Genomic DNA, 24,365 nt, shown 5'->3' with positions numbered 1-24,365 from the left:
GGGCAAAACGAGGCCCGACACGAATACTAGGAGGTATGCCATGACTCTTGTCACCTCAGTGTAGGGTGTTTACAGAGGAATATATTATTGTAATGTTACGCAGAAATCGTTACAGTTAACAAAGACAGAATTTCTTATACTTAAGAAAATTTAAGAAATAAAAAACACGAATATTTGTTGTAATCTAAGATTTATATACGAGGCTTGTTTTTTTTAAGTAAGGTCAGTTTGAGCATAAGTACACAACAAAAGGTTATTTCAAAAAAGTAAATTTATTTTCAGAAAGTACATACTTCAATATTTTTCGACATAGTTGCCAAGTTTGTTCAAACACTTATCATACCTCCAAACCAATTTTAAGATACCCTCTTCATAAAAACTTGCGGCCTGCTCCGATAACCAAGAGTCCACTGCCGTTTTCACGTCGTCGTCATCATTGTAACAGCTGCCACTGAGGTGTTGTTTGAGCTGGAGGAACAGATGGTAATCGCTCGGCGCAAGATCAGGACTGTAGGGTGGGTGGTCTAAAATTTCCCAGTCAAAACTGTCCAATAAATCGCGGCCTGCACTGTGAGGTCTTGCATTGTCATGGAGAAGAACAATTCCCTTTGTCAGCATGCCACGTCTTTTGTTTTGAATCTCTCTGCGTAGCTTTCTCAGGGTTTGGCAGTATGCTTCTGCATTGACAGTGGTTCCTCGTTGCATGAAGTCGACCAACAAAACACCATGCCTATCCCAAAACACCGACGTCATGTTTTTGCGCGGGGACAGAGTCTGTTTGGCCTTCACCTTTACAGGCGAGTGTATGTGTCTCCATTCCATTCCGTGTTGCTTCAATTCGGGCGTGATATGCGAAATCCATGTTTCGTCTCCAGCTACGATCTGACTCAAGAAACCGTGACCCTTCTTCGTGATAACGAGTCAAGAACTTCACCACACACTAGTATCTTTGATTTTAGTGGTCCTCTGTTAGGAGTTTTGGGACCCAATGCGAGCACAGTTTCCTAAAGTTTAGGTGTTCAGAACCAATGTTGTAAAGCACTGATCTCGACACGTCAGAAAATTCGTGAGAGACCTGTTTTTGTAAAGCGCCTGTTCTCACGAGCCCTCGCTTCGACTGAAGCCACCAAATCATCTGTAATCAAAGAAGGGTGATCGGAGCGGTCCTCATCATGGACGTTGTCACGGCCACCTTTGAATTCTCATAGCCACTTATGCGCTTAGCTGTCAGTCATAACAGTATCACCGTACACTTCGCAAATCTGTCGCTGAATTTCTGCAGCAGACAGTTTCCGTGCTGACAAAAACCGTATCACTGAGCGAACCTCACACGCAGCGGGCGAGTTGATAATCTTAAACATATTGAAAGCACAGAACAGAACCATACAGGTTAGCTACAGAGCTGAAACTGAGCACAGTTGTTCCCGAGGCATGCCGGTAGACGACGCAAGTGCTCGTTGCGGTATGCGCGCGAATTACTAGTGTTTACAACAAAACGGACCTTACTTAAAAAACACGAATCGTACTTTCTGTACTACAAAGACATCGACATGTTTTACAACAACAACAAAAAAACTGAACCCCGTTTTTACCGGTGACGGGCACGCCGACCAGCAGCGGCACCGCCTCGGCGCCCTGCACGAAGCCCCAGGCGCGCGCAAAGTAGCGGGAGCGCACGCACTCCATGGCGAACACCTTGAACGAGTAGACGAAGCCGCCCAGGCAGACGCCGTACAGCCACACGATCAGCACGTAGCCGTGGTAGCCCTCCACTGAGCCCAGCGCCAGCAGCGACACTCCTGTAAACATTGGAATTACCGTGCCGTCAGGCATTCACGAAACAATAGTACTTCATACAACTCTTATAAACGTAGCACTGGCTAAAGATCATAAGGAAGTACTGTGCATTACTGTTTTTGTTGCATACACGATAGGAAGGTAAAGCATGTAACTACACTACTGGATATTAAAATTGCTGCACCAAGAAGAAATGCAGATGATAAACGGTTATTCATTGGACAAATATATTATACTAGAACTGACATGTGATTACATTTTCACGCAATTTGGGTGCATAGATCCTGAGAAATCAATACCTAGAACAACCACCTCTGGCCCTAATAACGGCCTTGATACGCCTGGGCATTGAGTCAAACAGAGCTTGGATGGTGTGTACAGGTACAGCTGCCCATGCAGCCTCAACACGATACCACAGTTCATCAAGAGTAGTGAATGGCGTATCGTGACGAGCCAGTAGCTCGGCCACCATTGACCAGACGTTTTCAATTGGTGAGATATCTAGAGAATGTGCTGGTCAGGACAGCAGTCGAACATTTTCTGTATCCAGAAAGGCCCGTACAGGACCTGCAACATGCGGTCGTGCATTATCCTGCTGAAATGTAGGGTTTCGCAGGGATCGAATGAAGGATAGAGCCACGGTTCGTAACACATCTGAAATGTAACTGTTCAAAGTGCCGTCAATGCGAACAAGAGGTGACCGAGACGTGTAACCAATGCTACCCCATATCATCACGCCGGGTGATACGCCAGTATGGCGATGACGAATACACGCTTCCAATGTGCGTTCACCGCGCTGTCGCCAAACACGGATGCGACCATCATGATGCTGTAAACAGAACCTGTATTCATCAGAAGAAATGACGTTTTGCCATTCGTGCACCCAGGTTCGTCGTTGAGTACACCATCGCAGGCGCTCCTGTCTGTGATGCAGCATCAAGGATAACCGCAGCCATGGTCTCCGAGCAGGTAGTCCATTCTGCTGCAATCGTCGTCGAACTGTTCGTGCAGATGGTTGTTGTCTTGCAAACGTCCCCATCTGTTGACTCAGGGATGAGACGTGGCTGCACGATCCGTTACAGCCATGCGCATAAGATGCCTTTCATCTCGACTGCTAGTGATACGGGGCCGTTGGGATCCAGCACGGCGTTCCGTGAACCCACCGATTCCATATTCTGCTAACAGTCATTGGATCTCGACCAACGGGAGCAGCAATGTCGCGATACGATAAACCGCTATCTCGATAGGCTACAATCCGACCTTTATCAAAGTTGGAAACATGATGGTACGCATTTCTCCTCTTTTCACGAGGCATCACAACGTTTCACCAGGCAGCGCCGGTAAACTGCTGTATGTGTATGAGAAATCGATTGGAAACTTTTCACATTTCAGCACGTTGTAGGTATCGACACCGGCGTCAACCTTGTGTGAATGCTCTGAAAAGCTACTCATTTGCATATCACACCATCTTCTTCCTTTCGGTTAAATTTCCCATCTGTAGCACGTCATCTTCGTGGTGTAGCAATTTTAATGGCCTGTAGTGTATTTATATGCTGTGAAGCCATAGTACAACTGTGTCTTCAATCGGTAGTAAGAATGTTACGCACTAGTTGTCAAAAGGTCAATATGTTTCCAGTCCACATTACACAGTCATTAAGTACTTATAGCTTTACAGTTTACAACTGAGCTCTGAGATTACACTGAGTTGACAAGTAATGGGACATCTCCAAATACTGTGTCGGACCTCGTTTTGAACAGCGTGGTGCAGAAACTCGAGGTGACATGCAGTCAACCAGTCGTTGGAAGTCCCCTGCAGAAATACTGACCCATGCTACCTCTCTAAAAAGCTAAAGTAAACTCCGCCCGAACAGGTCATGAAAGCCCAACGGTACCGAGCGGCTACTGTGTCATCCTAAGCCCACAGGCATCAAAGGATGCTGATAAGGATGGGCAAGTGGTCAGCACACCGCTCTCCTGGCCGTGTGTCAGTTTACGAGACCAGAGCCGCTACATCTCAGTCAAGTAGCTCCTCCGTTTGCCTCACAAGGACTGAGTGCACCCCAGTTGCCAACAGCGCTCGGCAGACAGGATGGTCACCCATCCAAGTGCTAGCCTAGCCCGACAGCGCTTAACTTCGGTGGTCTGACGGGAACAGGTTAACCACTGACCACTGCGGCGAGGCCTCTCTAGCAGTCCATAATTCCGAAAGTGTTGTTGGGCGGGATTTTGTGGATGAACTGACCTGACGATTATGTTCCGTAAATTTTCGGTGGGATTCATGTCAGGCGATCTTGGTGGCCAGAGCACTTGACCGAACTGTCCAGAATGCTCTTGAAATCGATAGCGAACAATTGTGGCCCGATGTCAAGGCACTCTGTCATCCAGAAGGATTCCATCGCTGTTTTGGAACAAAAGTCTACGAACATCAGCAAATGGTTTCCAAATAGCCGAACATAGCCATTTCCAGTCAGAGACCAGATGACCCAGTCCATTCCACTTAAACACAGCTCACACCATTATGGCGCCACCACCAGTTTAAGCAGTATCTTGTTGACAACTTGGGTCCATGGCTTCTCTGGATCTGCACAAACTCGAAACCTACGCCCAGAGTTTACCAACTGAAATCGGGACTCATCTGACCAGGACACTGTTTCTCTGCCGTCTAGGAGCCAACCGATATGATCATGAGCCCAGGAGGCGCAGTAGGAGATGTCGAGCTATTAGCAAAGACAATCGAGACGGTCACCTGCTGAAATAGCACGTTTAACGCCAAATTTCGTCGCCCTGTATTCGTCGAAAGTCTCACATAGATTTCTGTGGTTATGTCACGCAACGTGCTTGTCTGTTAGCATTGATAACTACGCAAACGCCGCTTCTCTCGGTCTGCACCTGAAGGCTGTCGGCCACTGTGTTGCCCATCGATAGAGGTAACGTCTGAAATTTGATATTGTGGGCACACTGTTGACACTGTGGATCTCGCAAAATTGAATTCCCTAACGATTTCCAAAATGAAATGCCCCATGCCTCTAGTTCCAACTGCCATACCACGTTCAAAGTCTGTTAATACCCGTCGTGCGGCGACAATGACGACGGAAACTTTTTCACATGAAGCACTTGAACACAATTGAAAGCTCCGCCAAATGCATTGCCCTTTTATACCTTCTGTACGCGATACTACCGCCATCTGTACATGTGCATATCGCTATCCCGTTACTTTTTATCACATCAGTGTATAACACGCTAACATGATATGTTCTGGGAAGAGTTTTAAGTTTAACAGCGCATGATTGCTGCTGGCTTTTATTTTTGGCGGGCCCTGGCGGCATAAAAGGTGTAAGCACTTAATAATGGAATACTGTAGTCCCGAAACATGTCGTGGTAAAAATATCACACATTTGAAGACTGGTGCATAACATTCTTAGCACCGACGTCGGACTTATAATACTGGATGGCTATGTTACCTTCTGCGATGGAGTCCTTGAGTAAAATGTTGTGGCTACTCTTACCGCGTCAAATTCGGATAAAATGCAGCCAAATGGGTGCCATCGACCATGCGAAAAGTGGGAGGCTCATCTGTTTCAGGAGAGTCGGACATGTCCTCTGTTGGCGATGATGGAAGCACTCATCGATGGCTTGGGATTTCATTCGAATTCGACGAGAATACTTCATTATACTGAATGTCCAAAGAGTCCTTTGGCGATTCCAAAGTATTATTACAGAAGAAATTGCTCAGACATCTTCATCAGATTTGTACTATGTACTGTGTAAAAATCAAACTTTTTAATCACATTGCAATTGTGTATTCTCAATACCCTTTTGATAGACTGCAGGATGAGATCGTTATTTATTTGTTCGTTGGATGTCATATGTGTGTCTACAGCCTAGAAGCAAAACAAAATCGCTCGTGTGTTACTTAAAACATAAGAAAATATTTTAATTATAAATTGTAGCCATGAAAACCGTCTACCTCACAGAAATTTCAGATTAATTCGAAACGAAAATTATCATCTGATCCTGGTATCAGCCCGCAGTAATTTTGCTTTACGAAATCATAGTCTTCTCCGTGCTGGTTCCCTAAGGCGCTACCCGGCATTCTATACCACATACATTTTTCCTCCATAAAACTCACTTTCTTAATTTAGTTTTAGTGCTATGACGTACATCATAATACCTAGTTTGCAGATTACGTGAACCAATCACGTCTTGCGTTCAGCTGATACATTGTGTTCACCACGTGTCCTCAAGGGACTCTCTGCTTCCACAACTCTAGAAGGCTGCTTGCGGAACGGGACACCGTTCTCATGTTTCCCATTTCTAGCCGAAATTATGGGGAACAGTGACCTGGCGTGGTTCGGCTTTGGTTCTTCTTTTATTTGCATCCATACGTGTTGTCACATGTTGTACATTATTATTTAGAGTTTTTGTATGAGATTAAATTAATGGTATACTACGTTTATGTGTAATGTACACTCCTGGAAATGGAAAAAAGAACACATTGACACCGGTGTGTCAGGCCCACCATACTTGCTCCGGACACTGCGAGAGGGCTGTACAAGCAATGATCACACGCACGGCACAGCGGACACACCAGGAACCGCGGTGTTGGCCGTCGAATGGCGCTAGCTGCGCAGCATTTGTGCACCGCCGCCGTCAGTGTCAGCCAGTTTGCCGTGGCATACGGAGCTCCATCGCAGTCTTTAACACTGGTAGCATGCCGCGACAGCGTGGACGTGAACCGTATGTGCAGTTGACGGACTTTGAGCGAGGGCGTATAGTGGGCATGCGGGAGGCCGGGTGGACGTACCGCCGAATTGCTCAACACGTGGGGCGTGAGGTCTCCACAGTACATCGATGTTGTCGCCAGTGGTCGGCGGAAGGTGCACGTGCCCGTCGACCTGGGACCGGACCGCAGTGACGCACGGATGCACGCCAAGACCGTAGGATCCTACGCAGTGCCGTAGGGGACCGCACCGCCACTTCCCAGCAAATTAGGGACACTGTTGCTCCTGGGGTATCGGCGAGGACCATTCGCAACCGTCTCCATGAAGCTGGGCTACGGTCCCGCACTCCGTTAGGCCGTCTTCCGCTCACGCCCCAACATCGTGCAGCCCGCCTCCAGTGGTGTCGCGACAGGCGTGAATGGAGGGACGAATGGAGACGTGTCGTCTTCAGCGATGAGAGTCGCTTCTGCCTTGGTGCCAATGATGGTCGTATGCGTGTTTGGCGCCGTGCAGGTGAGCGCCACAATCAGGACTGCATACGACCGAGGCACACAGGGCCAACACCCGGCATCATGGTGTGGGGAGCGATCTCCTACACTGGCCGCACACCACTGGTGATCGTCGAGGGGACACTGAATAGTGCACGGTACATCCAAACCGTCATCGAACCCATCGTTCTACCATTCCTAGACCGGCAAGGGAACTTGCTGTTCCAACAGGACAATGCACGTCCGCATGTATCCCGTGCCACCCAACGTGCTCTAGAAGGTGTAAGTCAACTACCCTGGCCAGCAAGATCTCCGGATCTGTCCCCCATTGAGCATGTTTCGGACTGGATGAAGCGTCGTCTCACGCGGTCTGCACGTCCAGCACGAACGCTGGTCCAACTGAGGCGCCAGGTGGAAATGGCATGGCAAGCCGTTCCACAGGACTACATCCATCATCTCTACGATCGTCTCCATGGGAGAATAGCAGCCTGCATTGCTGCGAAAGGTGGATATACACTGTACTGGTGCCGACATTGTGCATGCTCTGTTGCCTGTGTCTATGTGCCTGTGGTTCTGTCAGTGTGATCATGTGATGTATCTGACCCCAGGAATGTGTCAATAAAGTTTCCCCTTCCTGGGACAATGAATTCACGGTGTTCTTATTTCAATTTCCAGGAGTGTATATCTATCACCTGCAACTTAGATACACAGCGGATTAAAATTGTGAAATTAAGCACAAAATTTCATTTTTTGATGCACATGCTTTCAAATCTTCGTGTGAAGTATTTTCCGTCGATGCAACTAACTGAAGGCAGTTTTTTTATTGCTATACACATTTCACTTCTTTTATTTGAGAAGCGTCTTCTGTGGCCTGTAAAACATGTTTTTTTATACTTACCATAAACGTATTATGTAGTAGTTACAATATGTTACTATGTTACATTTTGTCGTGCTTCTCTCTTGCTTTTTCAGTTATAATCAACGTTTGCAGCACAAATTTCGTGATGTGAAATTATCGTTGGGTGCTACTTACTTCCGGCCGGAGTCGCCAAGCGGTTCTAGGCGCTACAGTCTGGAACCGCGCAACCGCTACGGTCGCAGGTTCGAATCCTGCCTTGGGCAGTTCGAATCCTGCCTTGGGCATGGATGTGTGTGATGTCCTTAGGTTAGTTAGGTTTTAGTAGTTCTAAGTTCTAGTGGATTGATGACCTCAGAAGTTAAGTCCCATAGTGCTCAGAGCCATTTTTTGTTACTTACGGTTTCCAGCGATGTTAGCCCTTATGAGCATTCCTGGAGACGTATTCATTAGTCTATATGCTCCAGTTGGCCTATTTCCTGAATTCTTTCACTCATGTTTGATGCAACACATCGCATACATCACCTGCACTTTATATTTTGTATTGTGTTCTCGGTGTGTAGTGTTGACAACAGTCACTGTGTGTTTATCATTCGCCTTTTGTTTGTGTTGTGTGTGTTTGTGGTTTGATATGTTCTTTTATTGTGTGTGTGTGTGTGTGTGTGTGTGTGAGAGAGAGAGAGAGAGAGAGAGAGACAGAGAGAGAGAGAGAGAGAGAGAGAGAGAAAGAGAGACAAAGGGATGGGGAGGAAGATTGATTAATTATCTATTCTGGTTATGTTCCAGATCCATGTTTGTTATTATTTTAGTGGCTATCATGATCAGACAATTGTTTATATAGATTTGGTCTCTGAGTATCGTCTTTCTCATTGCAGTTGCTCTTTGTATGTTAAAGTTTTCTTGTAATGTCACAAGTCTTTTGATGTGATTATTCACTCTAATAACTGTCATGTCATGTTCCATGCTGGATGGTTCGTGTCCATGTTTCATCAGGTGTTCCGTGAAGGCAGAACGGCTATTTTCATATTTCTAACTTCTTATATGTTCTTTGCATCTAGCTTTGAATTTCCTACCTGTCGTCGCCAGATACACTCTAACTGGTATATACCTGCTCCTTGGTATTTATCTAGTTTGTCTGTTGCTTGTAAATTCTGGGGAGAACGCACACACACACACAGCAAATGAAAATATCAAACCACACACACAACAGAAACAAAGGACGAATGTTATGCACACAGTGACACTTGCCAACACTACCTACCGAAAACGCAACACAAAATATAAAGAACAAGTAATATATTTGCGATGTGTTGAATCAAATGTGGGTCAAAGGAGGCCCATGGAGACTAGCGAACACATTCCAAGGACCACACATATTGGCTAGCTGCGCTGGAATAATTTCACGTCACGAAATTTGCGCAACGAAAGTTGATTCTAACCTACAAAAAGAAAAAACACGACAAAATGTAACATATTGTAACTAACACATAATACGTTTATTGTATGTACAAAAAAACCATGTATTACAGGTCACTGAAGATCCTTCGCAAAACAAGAAGCGAAAAGCGTATGCCAATAAACAAACTGCCTTCAATTAGTCGCATGGACGGAACATACCTCCATGAATTCTGATGGAACTAAGGAACGACGGAAAAACAGAAAAAATGACGATTTCTTAATCTTTTTCTCCCACCACGAAGTGAAGCTCAAAGGCAACATCTGCCAATTTAAATACACTCCTGGAAATGGAAAAAAGAACACATTGACACCGGTGTGTCAGACCCACCATACTTGCTCCGGACACTGCGAGAGGGCTGTACAAGCAATGATCACACGCACGGCACAGCGGACACACCAGGAACCGCGGTGTTGGCCGTCGAATGGCGCTAGCTGCGCAGCATTTGTGCACCGCCGCCGTCAGTGTCAGCCAGTTTGCCGTGGCATACGGAGCTCCATCGCAGTCTTTAACACTGGTAGCATGCCGCGACAACGTGGACGTGAACCGTATGTGCAGTTGACGGACTTTGAGCGAGGGCGTATAGTGGGCATGCGGGAGGCCGGGTGGACGTACCGCCGAATTGCTCAACACGTGGGGCGTGAGGTCTCCACAGTACATCGATGTTGTCGCCAGTGGTCGGCGGAAGGTGCACGTGCCCGTCGACCTGGGACCGGACCGCAGCGACGCACGGATGCACGCCAAGACCGTAGGATCCTACGCAGTGCCGTAGGGGACCGCACCGCCACTTCCCAGCAAATTAGGGACACTGTTGCTCCTGGGGTATCGGCGAGGACCATTCGTAACCGTCTCCATGAAGCTGGGCTACGGTCCCGCACTCCGTTAGGCCGTCTTCCGCTCACGCCCCAACATCGTGCAGCCCGCCTCCAGTGGTGTCGCGACAGGCGTGAATGGAGGGACGAATGGAGACGTGTCGTCTTCAGCGATGATGTCGCTTCTGCCTTGGTGCCAATGATGGTCGTATGCGTGTTTGGTGCCGTGCAGGTGAGCGCCACAATCAAGACTGCATACGACCGAGGCACACAGGGCCAACACCCGGCATCATGGTGTGGGGAGCGATCTCCTACACTGGCCGTACACCACTGGTGATCGTCGAGGGGACACTGAATAGTGCACGGTACATCCAAACCGTCATCGAACCCATCGTTCTACCATTCCTAGACCGGCAAGGTAACTTGCTGTTCCAACAGGACAATGCACGTCCGCATGTATCCCGTGCCACCCAACGTGCTCTAGAAGGTGTAAGTCAACTACCCTGGCCAGCAAGATCTCCGGATCTGTCCCCCATTGAGCATGTTTCGGACTGGATGAAGCGTCGTCTCACGCGGTCTGCACGTCCAGCACGAACGCTGGTCCAACTGAGGCGCCAGGTGGAAATGGCATGGCAAGCCGTTCCACAGGACTACATCCAGCATCTCTACGATCGTCTCCATGGGAGAATAGCAGCCTGCATTGCTGCGAAAGGTGGATATACACTGTACTAGTGCCGACATTGTGCATGCTCTGTTGCCTGTGTCTATGTGCCTGTGGTTCTGTCAGTGTGATCGTGTGATGTATCTGACCCCAGGAATGTGTCAATAAAGTTTCCCCTTCCTGGGACAATGAATACACGTTGTTCTTATTTCAATTTCCAGGAGTGTATTTAAATACAGCTGCTCCTATTGGATAGTATCTAAGTCTTTCCCAGGCATCATAGATGCTATTCGTCCTGTCCTAGAGGTGCCTTGATGTTATCCCACTTGTGCTGGCTGTGGTTCCTATTGTATTCTTGTGGCTGATTCTTGTCTCTCCAAGTACAGTTCCAGAACACCTTTATAGCTTATCTGTTTAGTATCTCATATAATCCTCTGTCTCTACCTCTCTTATAGACACTGTTGTTTCAAAATAGTTCACATTGGATGATGACGAGTTCCCGAGTCCCTGCCAGCCTACAAAAACAAACACCACTTTCTCTTTTGTTTATCTTCTTCAATTAGGTAGTTACGTATGTATCGTGTCCATTTATAAAATGAGCCACCCCTCATGATGAGTACATATCGCTCATTAACAACATTTCTTGAACATTTGTAAATATTTCATATATTCGTTTCCCACTAGTACTGCTCTTCCGGGATGCTCGCCGTTCTATTAACAAGTTATTCATTATTTCCAACTTACTGTCTGCATATTCTCCTACAGTGGTTTTTCTTTTCTATCAGGACCTTTTTCTTAACCAGTACAGTAAACTTCTGTAACGTATGATAAAATCCATTGGACAGATTCCAAGAATCATGACAGCATCTGTAGATACCAAACTAAACTCTCCAGTTAACCGTATCGCCACTCTGCTTTGCTCCAGTTAAGCTTTTCATTATTCTTCTTAGCAATCTTATTCTTACCTAGATCAATGATATCCTCAATGTGCGGGCCCATATTCGTGCTCCATATGTCAGTATGCCTGCTAAAATATTGGGTGACCCAAGAGGAATCGTCAATATTTAAGGATTACGACAGGAACAATCATAGAAACAAAAACGTCCAGTAAACATGAACTCTAAACTGTATACCTTAACAGATGTGAACACTTCATTTTCGATACTGTGAAACAAATCTCTTCTACAGCAAGCTCTTTGCTCACCATATTTTGGGTGGTGGTAGTATTGTCCAAACTAAGAAAAAATTGTCGACTTAACATTGGCTCCGAAACTCGTGCCTCAAGAGTTACGAGCACTTGCGCCAGAGGAGAGATGAAATGCACAGTAGCGAAGATGAAAAAGTACTCTTAGCTCTTAAGGTATGCATTTTCACGTTTACTAGTTTTTTTTTGTTTCGAATGATCTTTCCTGTTATATCCTCCTGGGACACCATATATATTCATAGCATATTCTTATGAAATACAACGGCAGTCTAAATTTATTTTGCACTATATTAATAGTAACTGCAGTTGCTTTATTCCTGGTTATTTTGCAAGGGCTAGAAATTTCTGTCTTCCTTCTAGAATAATCCCTAGATCTTACTCGTAACTGCTCTACGAATGTACTGCTTATTGTAGGGTTTCTCATGAGTCATTAGGGTCCTTTTAACGATGTATGAACTGTTTTTTGGTTAGCTCATTTAGTTTATTTAACTGACACCATTGATATAAAATATACTGTGAAATGAACTTCATACAAACTGGCTGCTCTTCAAGAGCAAGTGTAGTGTGAATCATTGTTTTGGAACAAAATTTAACTCACCGAAACTTCAGAACTTACAAGGAAACATTACTAATTTAACCTCGTATTCTAAGGCGAAAAAAGAACTCTTGCAAGATACCAGATCCAGAAATCGAACCTGTGCGAAAATTTGTGCCATAATTCTCGTAGCATGCAGCTTTGTCTTTTTGAATGAACAGCCTTTAAACTTCGCGTGTACCGGCTGTTTGTCACTCGCTTCGCCCCACTTCATCCGCCTAATGCCTGAGTGCGAAGTACTAGAGCTATTCGTTTGTTAAGGACCAATCGATCGCGAAATAGAAACTACAGTGAACATCAAAAAATGGTTTATTTGCAGCAGTTAGCTACACATTCTAGCTACTTCTCCACATAGTCGCCGCTCCGTTTCAGACATTTGTCATAGCGTATCAACTTTCTAGTACCTTCGTCATAGGTGACAGACGCCCGTGCTTTCCGCCAATTCTCTATGCTGGTCTGCAGCTCGTCTGTGCCAAAATGTTGTCTTGGTAGCCAGCGGTTCGTGTGAGCAGAAATGAAACTCAGAGGGAGACAAGTCTGAGCTGTATGGTAGGTGATCAAACACTTCCCATCAAAAACGCTGTTGGAGAGTTTTCATTGCCCCTGCAATGTGCGGACGAGAATTGTCTCGAAGAAGGTAATGCACAACAGTTACGTTATATGGGCCTGTAGGCTGCATGAAATCAGACAAATCTTTAAGCAGGCACTCATACTCGGCGGGAGACAGTATTTTGTAGACACATTTATGCGCACACTGTGCACTCAGAACTGTAAAGTGCTACCTGACGTTATAGACAGGCGTACAAGAGACAATGACCACCACAACTGTGCAAATCTTCATCAGATTTTCACTGTGGTTTCCATTTGGCCACTGATCGGACCTTAACAAACGTAGAGCCCACAGTGGGAAGAAAGCGAGCATTCATATTCGGTGAATGTTGAAGGCGAAAGAAGTGGAGGGGAGAGATAAACACTTCTGATCAATGTGTTTCTAAATCCTGTTTGAGAACAGTCATGTTATTCAACTCAAAAAGTAGTAATATGAGTATGTAATAAGTCAACCTCACATACGTGTACTTTGAATATTATTTTAACAGTGCTTTTCTACTGATATTCTGAAGCTATATTTATGCTGCAAAATCAAAATTAATACACACAAGTAACTGAAGAATAATTAGTTCATAATTTTCAATTTACTGTTTAATCATGCCAATCACCTTGATGAACTAAGTACCCCTACAAATGTACTTCAATTTAACAGTGCCAACTTTAAAATACAAAGAAAATGAAGCACAACCAGCGATGATAATAACTGAATAGCTCCAGGTTACCTCTTTGATGACAGACGAATTTATTTCAATAATTTACACTACAGTTGTGAACCTATACATAAACGTATTCCAAGCAAAGAAATCTCTGACACTACATACAGATCAGAGACCGTGGACATTGACACAACGAACAAATCATGTTACCAACGTCAAAACAGAATTCCGCCAACCTCCTACTCACACCGCGGTAAAGTACTTCGTGCTCGGGCATTTGCCGGTTGCAATGTGGCTGAGCGTGCGACATTTTAAAAGCTGTATCTACTATGCACCATCATTACAGCGCGGAACTGCTGTAACATATAATTATATTGAGAAGGCCGCGAGCGGAATCGTGGTTCCGTGTGGTGAATGGGTGATGGGAGCAGGGGGGGGGGGGGGGGCGCTCAGTTCCTGTTTGAGCTAGGGCCATGGAATGAAAAGTTTTTGCTTAGCTCGGACCAACGGCCATTTTTACCACCTTTGGAACATATGTCTTACCGTATCTATGTGTTAGTATATTAAGCAACATTTGAACGACGAACCAGAGCTGTCGCCAGGAAATTTGTACGAATCCATTAATTCCTCTAGAAATAGTTAAGCAGGCCGAAATTAATGTTTAGCTAATGACACAATTTGTATGTCCCTCGCTCGGATTTTGCGAGCAAATACGTGAAAAAGCACGTTTCTCTGGAACGTTTTTGAAGCGTGCCACTTCTATACCTTAAACCTCTACGAATAAGTTCAAATTTGCACTAACGTAGATAAACTGTGAAAGAGAAAATACGAATTTATCCAGTAATCTTTACCTGTTGTGGAGATGGGAGGTAAATGTAGCATATAAAAATAATTGTTACGTGAACAGAACGCGCATAAACAGTGTGAATTCTTGCGATAAAACTAAAAACTTGCTTTCGAATTTCTATCTATATTCAAATTTTATGTGAAAAAACAGGATTTTTGCAAGGTTTTTTACGGTCGCCACTTATGCGAGGCGTATTCGGAAAGTAAGGTCCGATTAGGCGCAAAATGAAAACCACTGTGAAAACCACTGTGAAAATCCGATAGAACTTTGCATAGATGTGTTGCTCAGTGTCTTGAATGTTCCAGTCGATCGCTTCACGTCGCTCTTTTCAGTTCAGAGCGCATGCCTACAAAAGTGTCTTCCACCAAGTACGTGGATCTGCTGAGAGATTTCGCCTGAAGCTATGCAGCCCACATAACATAGATGTCATGCGTTTCTCTCTTTTAATCCACATCCTACAGGGGCAATGAAGACGCCCCCGCAGCGTTGTGGATGAGAAGTGTTTGAGCATCGACAACACAGCCTTTCATTGGCTCCCTCCGTTGTTCATCTCTGCTCACACGAAACGCTGGCTACAAACACAACATTTTGGCACAAACAACGAAAGGCATACCAGCGCAGAGAATTGGCGGAAAGCACAGGCGGCTGCTTTCTGTGACGTGAGTATTGGAAAGTTTGTACAACGCCACGACAAATGTCTAACTCGGAGAGGCGATTATTTAGAGAGGTAGCGGGAGGTGAGGCTGACTATTGAGAATAAAAAAATTTTGATTTTGACTGTGGTTCTCATTTCGCAACCCATCGGTTCTTACTTTCCGAACAGCCAAAAAAAAAAAATGGTTCAAATGGCTCTGAGCACTATGGGACTCAACTGCTGTGGTCATCAGTCCCCTAGAACTTAGAACTACTTAAACCTAACTAACCTAAGGACATCACACACATCCATGCCCGAGGCAGGATTCGAACCTGCGACCGTAGCAGTCGCACGGTTCCGGACTGCGCGCCTAGAACCGCGAGACCACCGCGGCCGGCTTCCGAACAGCCCTCGTATGTTTCAGACATGTATGAATCTGTTCAAATTTTTTAAGAAGGTAGACAAACAACTGTAGTTAAGCTCGTCCTGTTGTTTTGTGAAAGCTTTACCCGTTACCGTGATATAAACAACATGGTTTGAAAGGTAATTAAAAAGACCTATACTGCGTCAGTCGACACCAGGGTCAACAAAAATCTGCATCAGTTGTCAAGCTATGGCAGTGTAAAAGCTAGGAACAAGAACGTAAAATGCTCCTTCCAGAGCTCAGAAAAAGCGAATATGTCCTTGTCAAAGTTTGGGACGTAAAAGAAGGAAACTGCCTTTTCGACTTATCTGGCAGCTTCAAAGATATTTGAATAAAAAATCTTGACAAAATGGCTCTGAGCACTATGGGACTTAACATCTGCGGTCATCAGTCCCCTAGAACTTAAAACTACTTAAACCTAACTAACCTAAGGCCAACACACACACCCATGCCCGAGGCAGGATTCGAACCTGCGACCGTAGCGGCCGCGCGGTTCCAGACTGAAGCGCATAGAACTGCTCGGCCACCCTGGCCGGCAAATCGTGACATTTTCGCTCTGTTTTACTTGTTAATCCTAGTTCCCAGTGTAATGAACTCTATTTATAATAATGTGTGGTGTGTGTTCTTTCGGACATGTCCGAAAGAACAGACACCGCACATTCATGTGATCTGATAGGCCTAGATGGCAATGAATCCATCTTCTTCATTGCAGATGCACAAACACATTCGACCTCCTCTGGGAACCTCGGAAGAGAGAATGTGAAGGTAACAGACAGGGACTGCTGATAGGTGACGTTCGATGGGAGTGTGCATCGGCCGTGAGGCGAGCAGAGATAGTCCGTGCAGTTGCGATAACACTGTGTCCCGGGTGGTGCAATGGTTACGGCACATGCCTAGTAAGCAGGAGATACCGGGTTCGAATCCCCGTCGGGCACAGATTATCACTCGTCGCCGCCGATTCCGCGTAATGTCCCAGTGCAGCTAAAAGCAGTCATCTCTCACTTTTCCTTTCCTTTCCTCCATTCTCCACGTTCAATTTACATACATTTAATGATCTCTGTTAGCTGCTAGGTGTTGCTACATTTACATCTCGCTATTTGTGGCCTAAAGACCCTGATCCTGTGCCCGAAATCCACAAGTTTCAACAACCAACCATAGTACACAATGTGTAATATCATGTGGTTGAAGTGTTTGTTGGGGGAAAAATTTATGAAGGTGGATTTGTTATTTGATACGATGCATTACATGACATGACGTGGGCACTAATATTAACAAGTAAAAACGTGATATTTCGAGCTTTTTTTATTTAAATGTGTTCAAACCTGACATAAGTCATAAAGCTAGTTCCATTCTTTTACATCTCTAACTGTGCCGAGGACTTATTCACTTTTTTCTGCTGTGATAGGAGCGTTTTGTATTCTGCTGATAATTAAGGTCCAAATTTTCTCGCGAGGTCGGTTGCTGGAACTGACACCTTGCAACTGTGAGTTTTTCACATAAAATATGGAAGAAATCCACCACCATATCCATCAGTTCAAATTGTTGTTGTTGTGGTCTTCAATCCAGAGACTAGTTTGATGCAGCTCTCCACGCTACTCTATCCTGTGCAAGCTTCTTCATCTCCCAGTACCTACCACAGCCTACATCCTCCTGAATCTGCTTAGTGTATTCATCTCTTGATCTCCCTCTACGATTTTTACCCTCCACGCTGCCCTCCAATACTAAATTTGTGATCCCTTGATGCCTCACATGTCCTACCAACCGATCCCTTCTTCTAGTCAAGTTGTGCCACAAACTTCTGTTCTCACCAATCCTATTCAATACTTCTTTATTAGTTATGTGATCTACCAATCTAATCTTCAGCATTATTCTGTAGCACCACATTTCAAAAGCTTGTATTCTCTTCTTGTCCAAACTATTTAGGGTCCATGTTTCACTTCCATACATGGCTACACTCCATACAAATACTTTCAGAAGCGACTTCCTGACACTTAAATCTATACTCGATGTTAACAAATTTCTCTTCTTCAGAAATGCTTTCCTTGCCATTGCCAGTCTACATTTTATATCCTCTCTACTTCGACCGTCATCAGTTATTTTGCTCCCCAAATAGCAAAACTCCTTTACTACTTTGAGTGTCTCATTTCCTAATCTAATTCCCTCAGCATCACCCGACTTAATTCGACTACATTCCATTATCCTCGTTTTGCTTTTTGTTGATGTTCATCTTATATCCTCCTTTCAAGACACTGTTCATTCCGTTCAGCTGCTCTTCCAGGCCCTTTGCTGTCTTTGACAGAATTACAATGTCGTCGGCGAACCTCAAAGTTTTAATTTCTTGTCCATGGATATTAATTCCTACTCCGAATTTTTCTTTTGTTTCCTTCACTGCTTGCTCAGTATACAGATTGAATAACATCGGGAATGGCTACAACCCTGTCCCACCCCTTTCCCAACCACTGCTTCCCTTTCATGGCCTTCGACTCTTATAACTGTCATCTGGTTTCTGTACAAACTGTAAATAGTCTTTCGCTCCCTGTATTTTACCCCTGCCACCTCCAGAATTTGAAAGAGAGTATTTCAGTCAACACTATCGAAAACTTTATCTAAGTCTACAAATGCTAGAAACGTACGTTTGCCTTTTTTAAATCTATTTTCTAAGATAAGTCAACTCAAATATGAGACAATAAATATAGTCCAGACAGGGACACTATCTGATAAAGGGAGGAGTGGAATATATCGATCGTGTGAGAAATGGTTTCGAGTTAGTATAGCCTATATCTCAGTGAGTTTCTGCGCTGGGAATGATACGTCAGGGTGTACGTTACGTACCGATGCCGACCATGGCGGCCTGGCAGAGGTACTGCCTGGAGACGAGGCACTGGTCGCTGGCGCGCACCACCATCAGCCCGAAGCCCACGCAGCCCAGAGCCGTGGAGCAGCCCAGGAACGTCTGCAGAAGCACCAGCGCCCGCTCGTCCAGGCCCTCGCGCTGTCCTTGCAGGGCCTAAACGCCACAGCTTCACGTCACACAGAGCGGCAGTAACTCTACATGCAACAGGTACTAGACTAGTCACACACAAATACATTGATGCGCCAAAGAAACTGGTTCAGGCATGCGTATTCAAATACAGAGCTAACAAGGGAACCTCCCCATCGCACCCCCCTCAGATTTAGTTATAAGTTGGCACAGTGGATAGGCCTTGAAAAACTGAACACAGACCAATCGAGAAAACAGGAAGAAGTTATGTGTAACTATGAAAAATAATCAAAATATACAAACTGAGTAGTCCATGTGCGGGATAAGCAGTTTTTAGAATAATGCGAGCTCGAGAGCGCCGTGGTCCCGTGGTTAGCGTGAGCAGCTGCGGAACGAGAGGTCCTTGGTTCAAGTCTTCCATCGAGTGAAATTTTTTATTTTCAGACAATTATCAGAGTTCATGCACTCAAACATAATCAACTTCGCTCTCCAAAATTCCAGGACATGTTCAGATTTCCTTGGACATAAACAGGATTTGACGGTCTACACACGGAAAAATTTGAAAACGTTAAAAACATATGTTTTGAGAGAGCACAGAGGAAACTGTGCGACTGTGAAACTGTTGCATTCATTTGTTGCAGTTTATGTGACACACTCTTATGTTTTCATCACGTTTTTGGGAGTGATTATCACATCCACAAGAAAACCTAAATCAGGCAAGGTAGAAGAAACTTTTTACCCATTCGCCAAGTGTGCAAGTTAGGTGGGTCGAAAACATGTTTCTGTCATGTGACGCACATGCCGTCACCAGTGTCGTATGGAATATATAAGACGTGTTTTACTGGATCAAATGTTTTCGGTTCCCATTCGAGAGGCACGTCCATTCGTCTACTAATCGCACGATTTTGCGGTGCGGTCGCAAAACACAGACACTAAACTTGTTACAGTGAACAGAGACGTCAATGAACGAACGGACAGATCATAACTTTTCGGTCGAGGGAAGACTTGAACCAAGGACCTCTCGCTCCGCAGCTGCTCACGCTGACCACGGTACCACGTCGCTCGTGTGCTTACAGCCTCCTTTATATTGCCTATGTTGCCGATGGACTACTCAGTTTGTATATTTTGCTTATTTTTTCATAGTTCCACAAAACTTCTTCCTGTTTTCTCGACTGATCTGCGTTCAGTTTTTCAAGGCCTATCCACTGTGCCAAATTATAACTAAATATGAGGGGGGTGCGATGGGGAGGTTCCCTTGTAAGTAAACAGGCGGGACACGGTACTGCGGTCGGCAACGCTATATATAACAACAAGTGTGTGGCTCAGTTGTTAGATCGGTTAGTGCTGCTACAAAGGCAGGTTATCAAGGTTTAAGTGAGTTTGAACGTGGTGTTATAGTCGATGCACGATCTCAGAGGCAGCGATGAAGGGGGGTTTTCCCGTACGACCATTTCAAAAGTTTATAGTGAATATCAAGACTCCGGTAAAATATCAAATCTCTGACATCATTGCTGCCGGAAAAAGATCCAGCAAGGACAGGACCTACGACGACAGAAGAGAATCTTTCAACGCGACAGAAGTGAACCCTTCCGCAAATTACTGCAGAATTCAGTGCTGAGCCATCAACAAGTGTCAGCGTGCGAACCATTCAACGAAACATCATCAATATGGGCTTTCTGAGCCGAAGGCCCACTCGTCTACCCTTAATGACTGCACGACACAAAGCTTTACGTCTCGCCGGGGCCCGTCAGCGCAGACACTGGACTGCTGATGACTGGAGACATGTTGCCTGGTCGGACGAGCCTCGTTTCAAACTGTATAGAGCAGATGGACGTGCAAGAGTATGGACACAACCTCTTGACTCCGTGGATCCTGCAAGTCAGCAAGGGATTATTCAAGATGGTGGAAGCTCTGTAATGGTGTGGCGCGTGTGTAGCTGGAGTGATATGGGACTCCTTATATATCTAGATACGACTTCGACGGATGACACGTACCTAAGGATCCTGTCTGATCACCTCCATCCATTCATGTCCATTTTGCATTAGAACGGTCTTGGGCAATGTCGGCAGGACAATGCGACACCCCACACGCCAAGAATTGCTACAGAGCGACTGCAGGAACACTCTTCTGAGTTTAAACACTTCCGCTTCCCACCAAAGTCCACAGACATGAACATCATTGGGAATATCTGGCATGCCTTGCAACTTCCTGTTCAGAAGAGATCTCCGCCCCCTCGAACTCCTACAGATTTATGGACAGTCCCGCAGGATTCATGGTGTCAGTTCCGTCCAACACTACTTCAGACATTAGTCGAGTCAATGCCACGTCGTGTTGCGCAGCTCTGCGAGCTCGCCAGGGCGCTACACGATATTCGGCAGGTGTACCAGTTTCTTATGCTCTTATGTATATAAACGTAGTTTAAACTTCAGAGTGTTTCTCGTAGGTTCATCCGATTTCAAAGAACTATATAAAATGAGACAGCCGACTTTGCATCCATGTACATAGCCAAGGTTCTAGGTTTAATTTTTAGGATTGCCTTTGGGACCCAAATTTTCTTCAGTTTTCACAAACGTTCCATGCTCCTTAGAAACAGCTGTTTAACAATACAGCCACCATGATCAAGACAGACCATGAATCAGCCTGTTATGGTTGTTGCATATGCTGTAGGATTGTAGGATTACAGGAAATTGGCATTAGTGACTGCGACCACGGGAACAGCAAAGACAATGTGAACTAGTACGTCCTAGTTAAGAAGCTCATTTCCAAACGGTACCAAACACGAAAAATTTTAAAAATGAGATAATAGGCTGCAGCACTACATAGAACCATTACCTATGTGACAAAAACTGCTGTGAATGCGAAAATGTACCATATCCTTTATATATTTCCCCTTAAGACTTGCTGTTCATGGTGAAGAATACCAGATACAGTCTTATTTCGTTTCCAAGAAGTACCAAATCCCGGCAGCCAATCATTGGTCTTCTTGGTAATGACGTCACACCCGAAATGGCCGACGTCTGTGCACATGACATTGCATGTAGTAAGGACGTGTCTGGCGTTCTTTTGTGTCCATTGTACTTTTTTAATTAAATTATGGTCTGATATATCAGATGAAAGCTGTGAATCACCAACGGAAACTCCATATCAACAGTCACCAAACTTAACACGATTGTTTGCCAAAGGCTATCAAATTGATATTTATTTATGCAATAAGAATTAAACAAAGAACATTTAATAGAGATACTAGGCGTAATGCGTCTCAACATCTGCCTGAATATAATAACAGAGCTACAAAACATAGTGTGATCCTACTGTAGCTGTAAAACTTTTTTGTCCCTCCTGTTAAATTATATTTTATAGATCTGGTACCTTTTGGAAACGAGTTTCTTGATTAGGATCTCCCCATCAATTTGAATAAAAAGTCGATTTTCACATATCTGATGACTGAGTGAAACAGTACTATTACAAACTAATTATAGTTACCAAAACGTACATCGAGTTGGCTTGTGGCTTCGGGTCCTAAGTGAATTTTGTTATGAACTGGAAATAGCCTCTAGGCTTTGGGATACTACTGTGCGAAATACTTCCTTCCAACAGGGTATGCACTGGAACTCTGAATTCCTCAGCCGGCCGGAGTGGCCGAGCGGTTCTAGGCGCTACAGTCTGGAACCGCGAGACCGCTACGGTCGCCGGTTCCAATCCTGCCTTGGGCATGGATGTGTGTGATGTCCTTAGGTTACTTAGGTTTAAGTAGTTCCAATTTCTAGGGGACTGATGAACTCAGAGCCATTTGAACCATTTTTTTGAATTTCTCATAACAATCACTAATAGAACCTCGTTCGGATTCAAGTACCGTCACCCTTTGCAAACATGTTGGTTGGATGTACTTAAACTTACTTCTGGATCGAAGATACTATCTTAGAATTAGAAAAAAAAGTCGTCTCATCGCCTTGAGCTGCTGGTACAATTCTTTATTTATACAACCAGTTTCAGTCACCTGACCATCATCAGGTTCATTTAAGTATTTACAGGATTAATTCAGGCAAAATCGAGATCGTGTACTCATTCATACATACACTACTTAGCAGAGTTTATATAGATTGACGATGTAATTCATATTATGATAACAGTGTGTACTTCATGGTTCTATAATCTGACGACAGTTGTTTTCTATTTAATCTAACGTGACACTGTAAGTACTTTTTAATGAACTGATGATGGTCAGACGACCGAAACTGGTTGTATACTTATGTAACAATTTTGCCAGCAGCTAAAGTAGACAATACAATATTTCTGAAATACGTAAGAACCGTGGGGCTCCACCTCCCGAAAACGTGTTGGTACCACGTTAATTTGTGATTTTCATCCACACTCTAGAGCCCAGATCTAATTTCTAAGACGGAAAGGCTTAAGCCATTGTCTGAGATTTAGTTTCACGCTCCTAATATTAAGGATTTCCTTCCTGCTGTTACAGGCTCAAGTGTATTGGAGTAAACAGTTCAGCGCACATTGTTGACCATGGGAGTCTGCAGCAGATGGCTCTTAACGTGTTACAACGTTGTCCCAACGACATCATCAGTCACAATTGCAATAAACACAGAATCGTCAAAAGTGGTCCGTGGGTCAATGGAAACGCATCACATCGTCGGATTAATTACATTTCTTGTCACACCAGGTCGGTAATCATGTCCGGAAACGTTGTCAACTAGTAGAACGTCTCCCGGAAACATGTACCGCACCACGGACGAAGGCCTCTGGGAGACAGTATTATTATATGGGGACATTCTACAAGACTGTCGTGCACCTGTGACAGTGACGAAAGCAACATGACAGCTGTGGATTACGTGACTTCTTTGCGGACAGCCTGCATCCCATGTCACTTGATGTCTTCCCCAAGCGCTTCTGCATCTTCCAAAATGGCAAGGCCAGAATCGTGCCACACCCGTTTGACGAACATGACAATGAACTTAAGTCCCGTAGCACGCTTTACGTGAAGTTATAGTCATCAAATTCACTGATCTAAAATTGATTCAGCACTACTATGACACTATTGAGTGAGAGTTCCATGCCCATAAAACACCAGACCATAATTTGACGTAGATCGTGGCCTACGGATAGATCAGTTAGCACAATGGATTTGTCGAATCCACGACACATATTGCGTTCCGAAGGTGGACAAACGCGTTGCTGCCAAGCAGATCGTCATCATGTTTTGGCTCACCGGTGAATTTACATTGCATACCAGGTGTAGGGTAGCTATGACCTTGAATTCCACAGCGCATAATCGCTGTATAGAGAAATTTGAAACTTCGGAATGAGGGACTACGCCCACCCAGAACCATAGTTTGGCATATGCTGCAGAAAGACAAAGCACACAAACACACACACACACACACACACACACACACACACACACACATAGACACAGACACAGACACACACGTACACAGACACACACACACCCGCACACGTAAAACTAGCACCAACACATAATCAAAGATGACCAACGTCAGAAGGTACCGATGTTGTTGTTGTGGTCTTCAGTCCAGAAACTGGTTTGATGCAGATCTCCATCCTACTCTATCCTGTGCCAACTTCTTCACCTCAAAGTACCCATCCCTCTGA

The 24,365-nt window shown here is 44.8% G+C and overlaps 1 protein-coding gene across 1 annotated transcript in view; it reads right to left on the bottom strand.

Annotated features, from left to right (window-relative positions):
• Nucleotides 1-24,365, bottom strand: part of LOC126234877 (monocarboxylate transporter 12-like) — a 184,539-nt gene that overhangs the window by 16,615 nt on the left and 143,559 nt on the right. The window contains exons 5-6 of the mRNA XM_049943618.1: nucleotides 18,593-18,767; nucleotides 1,593-1,799 (exon numbers count right to left, since the gene is read on the bottom strand). Of these exons, the coding sequence (XP_049799575.1) occupies nucleotides 1,593-1,799; nucleotides 18,593-18,767 (382 nt within the window). The remainder of the gene's footprint in view (nucleotides 1-1,592; nucleotides 1,800-18,592; nucleotides 18,768-24,365) is intronic.

Source organism: Schistocerca nitens, chromosome 2, assembly GCF_023898315.1.
Source record: "Schistocerca nitens isolate TAMUIC-IGC-003100 chromosome 2, iqSchNite1.1, whole genome shotgun sequence".
Lineage (NCBI taxonomy): Eukaryota > Metazoa > Arthropoda > Insecta > Orthoptera > Acrididae > Schistocerca > Schistocerca nitens.
This window is presented reverse-complemented; position numbering and strand designations above follow the sequence as displayed.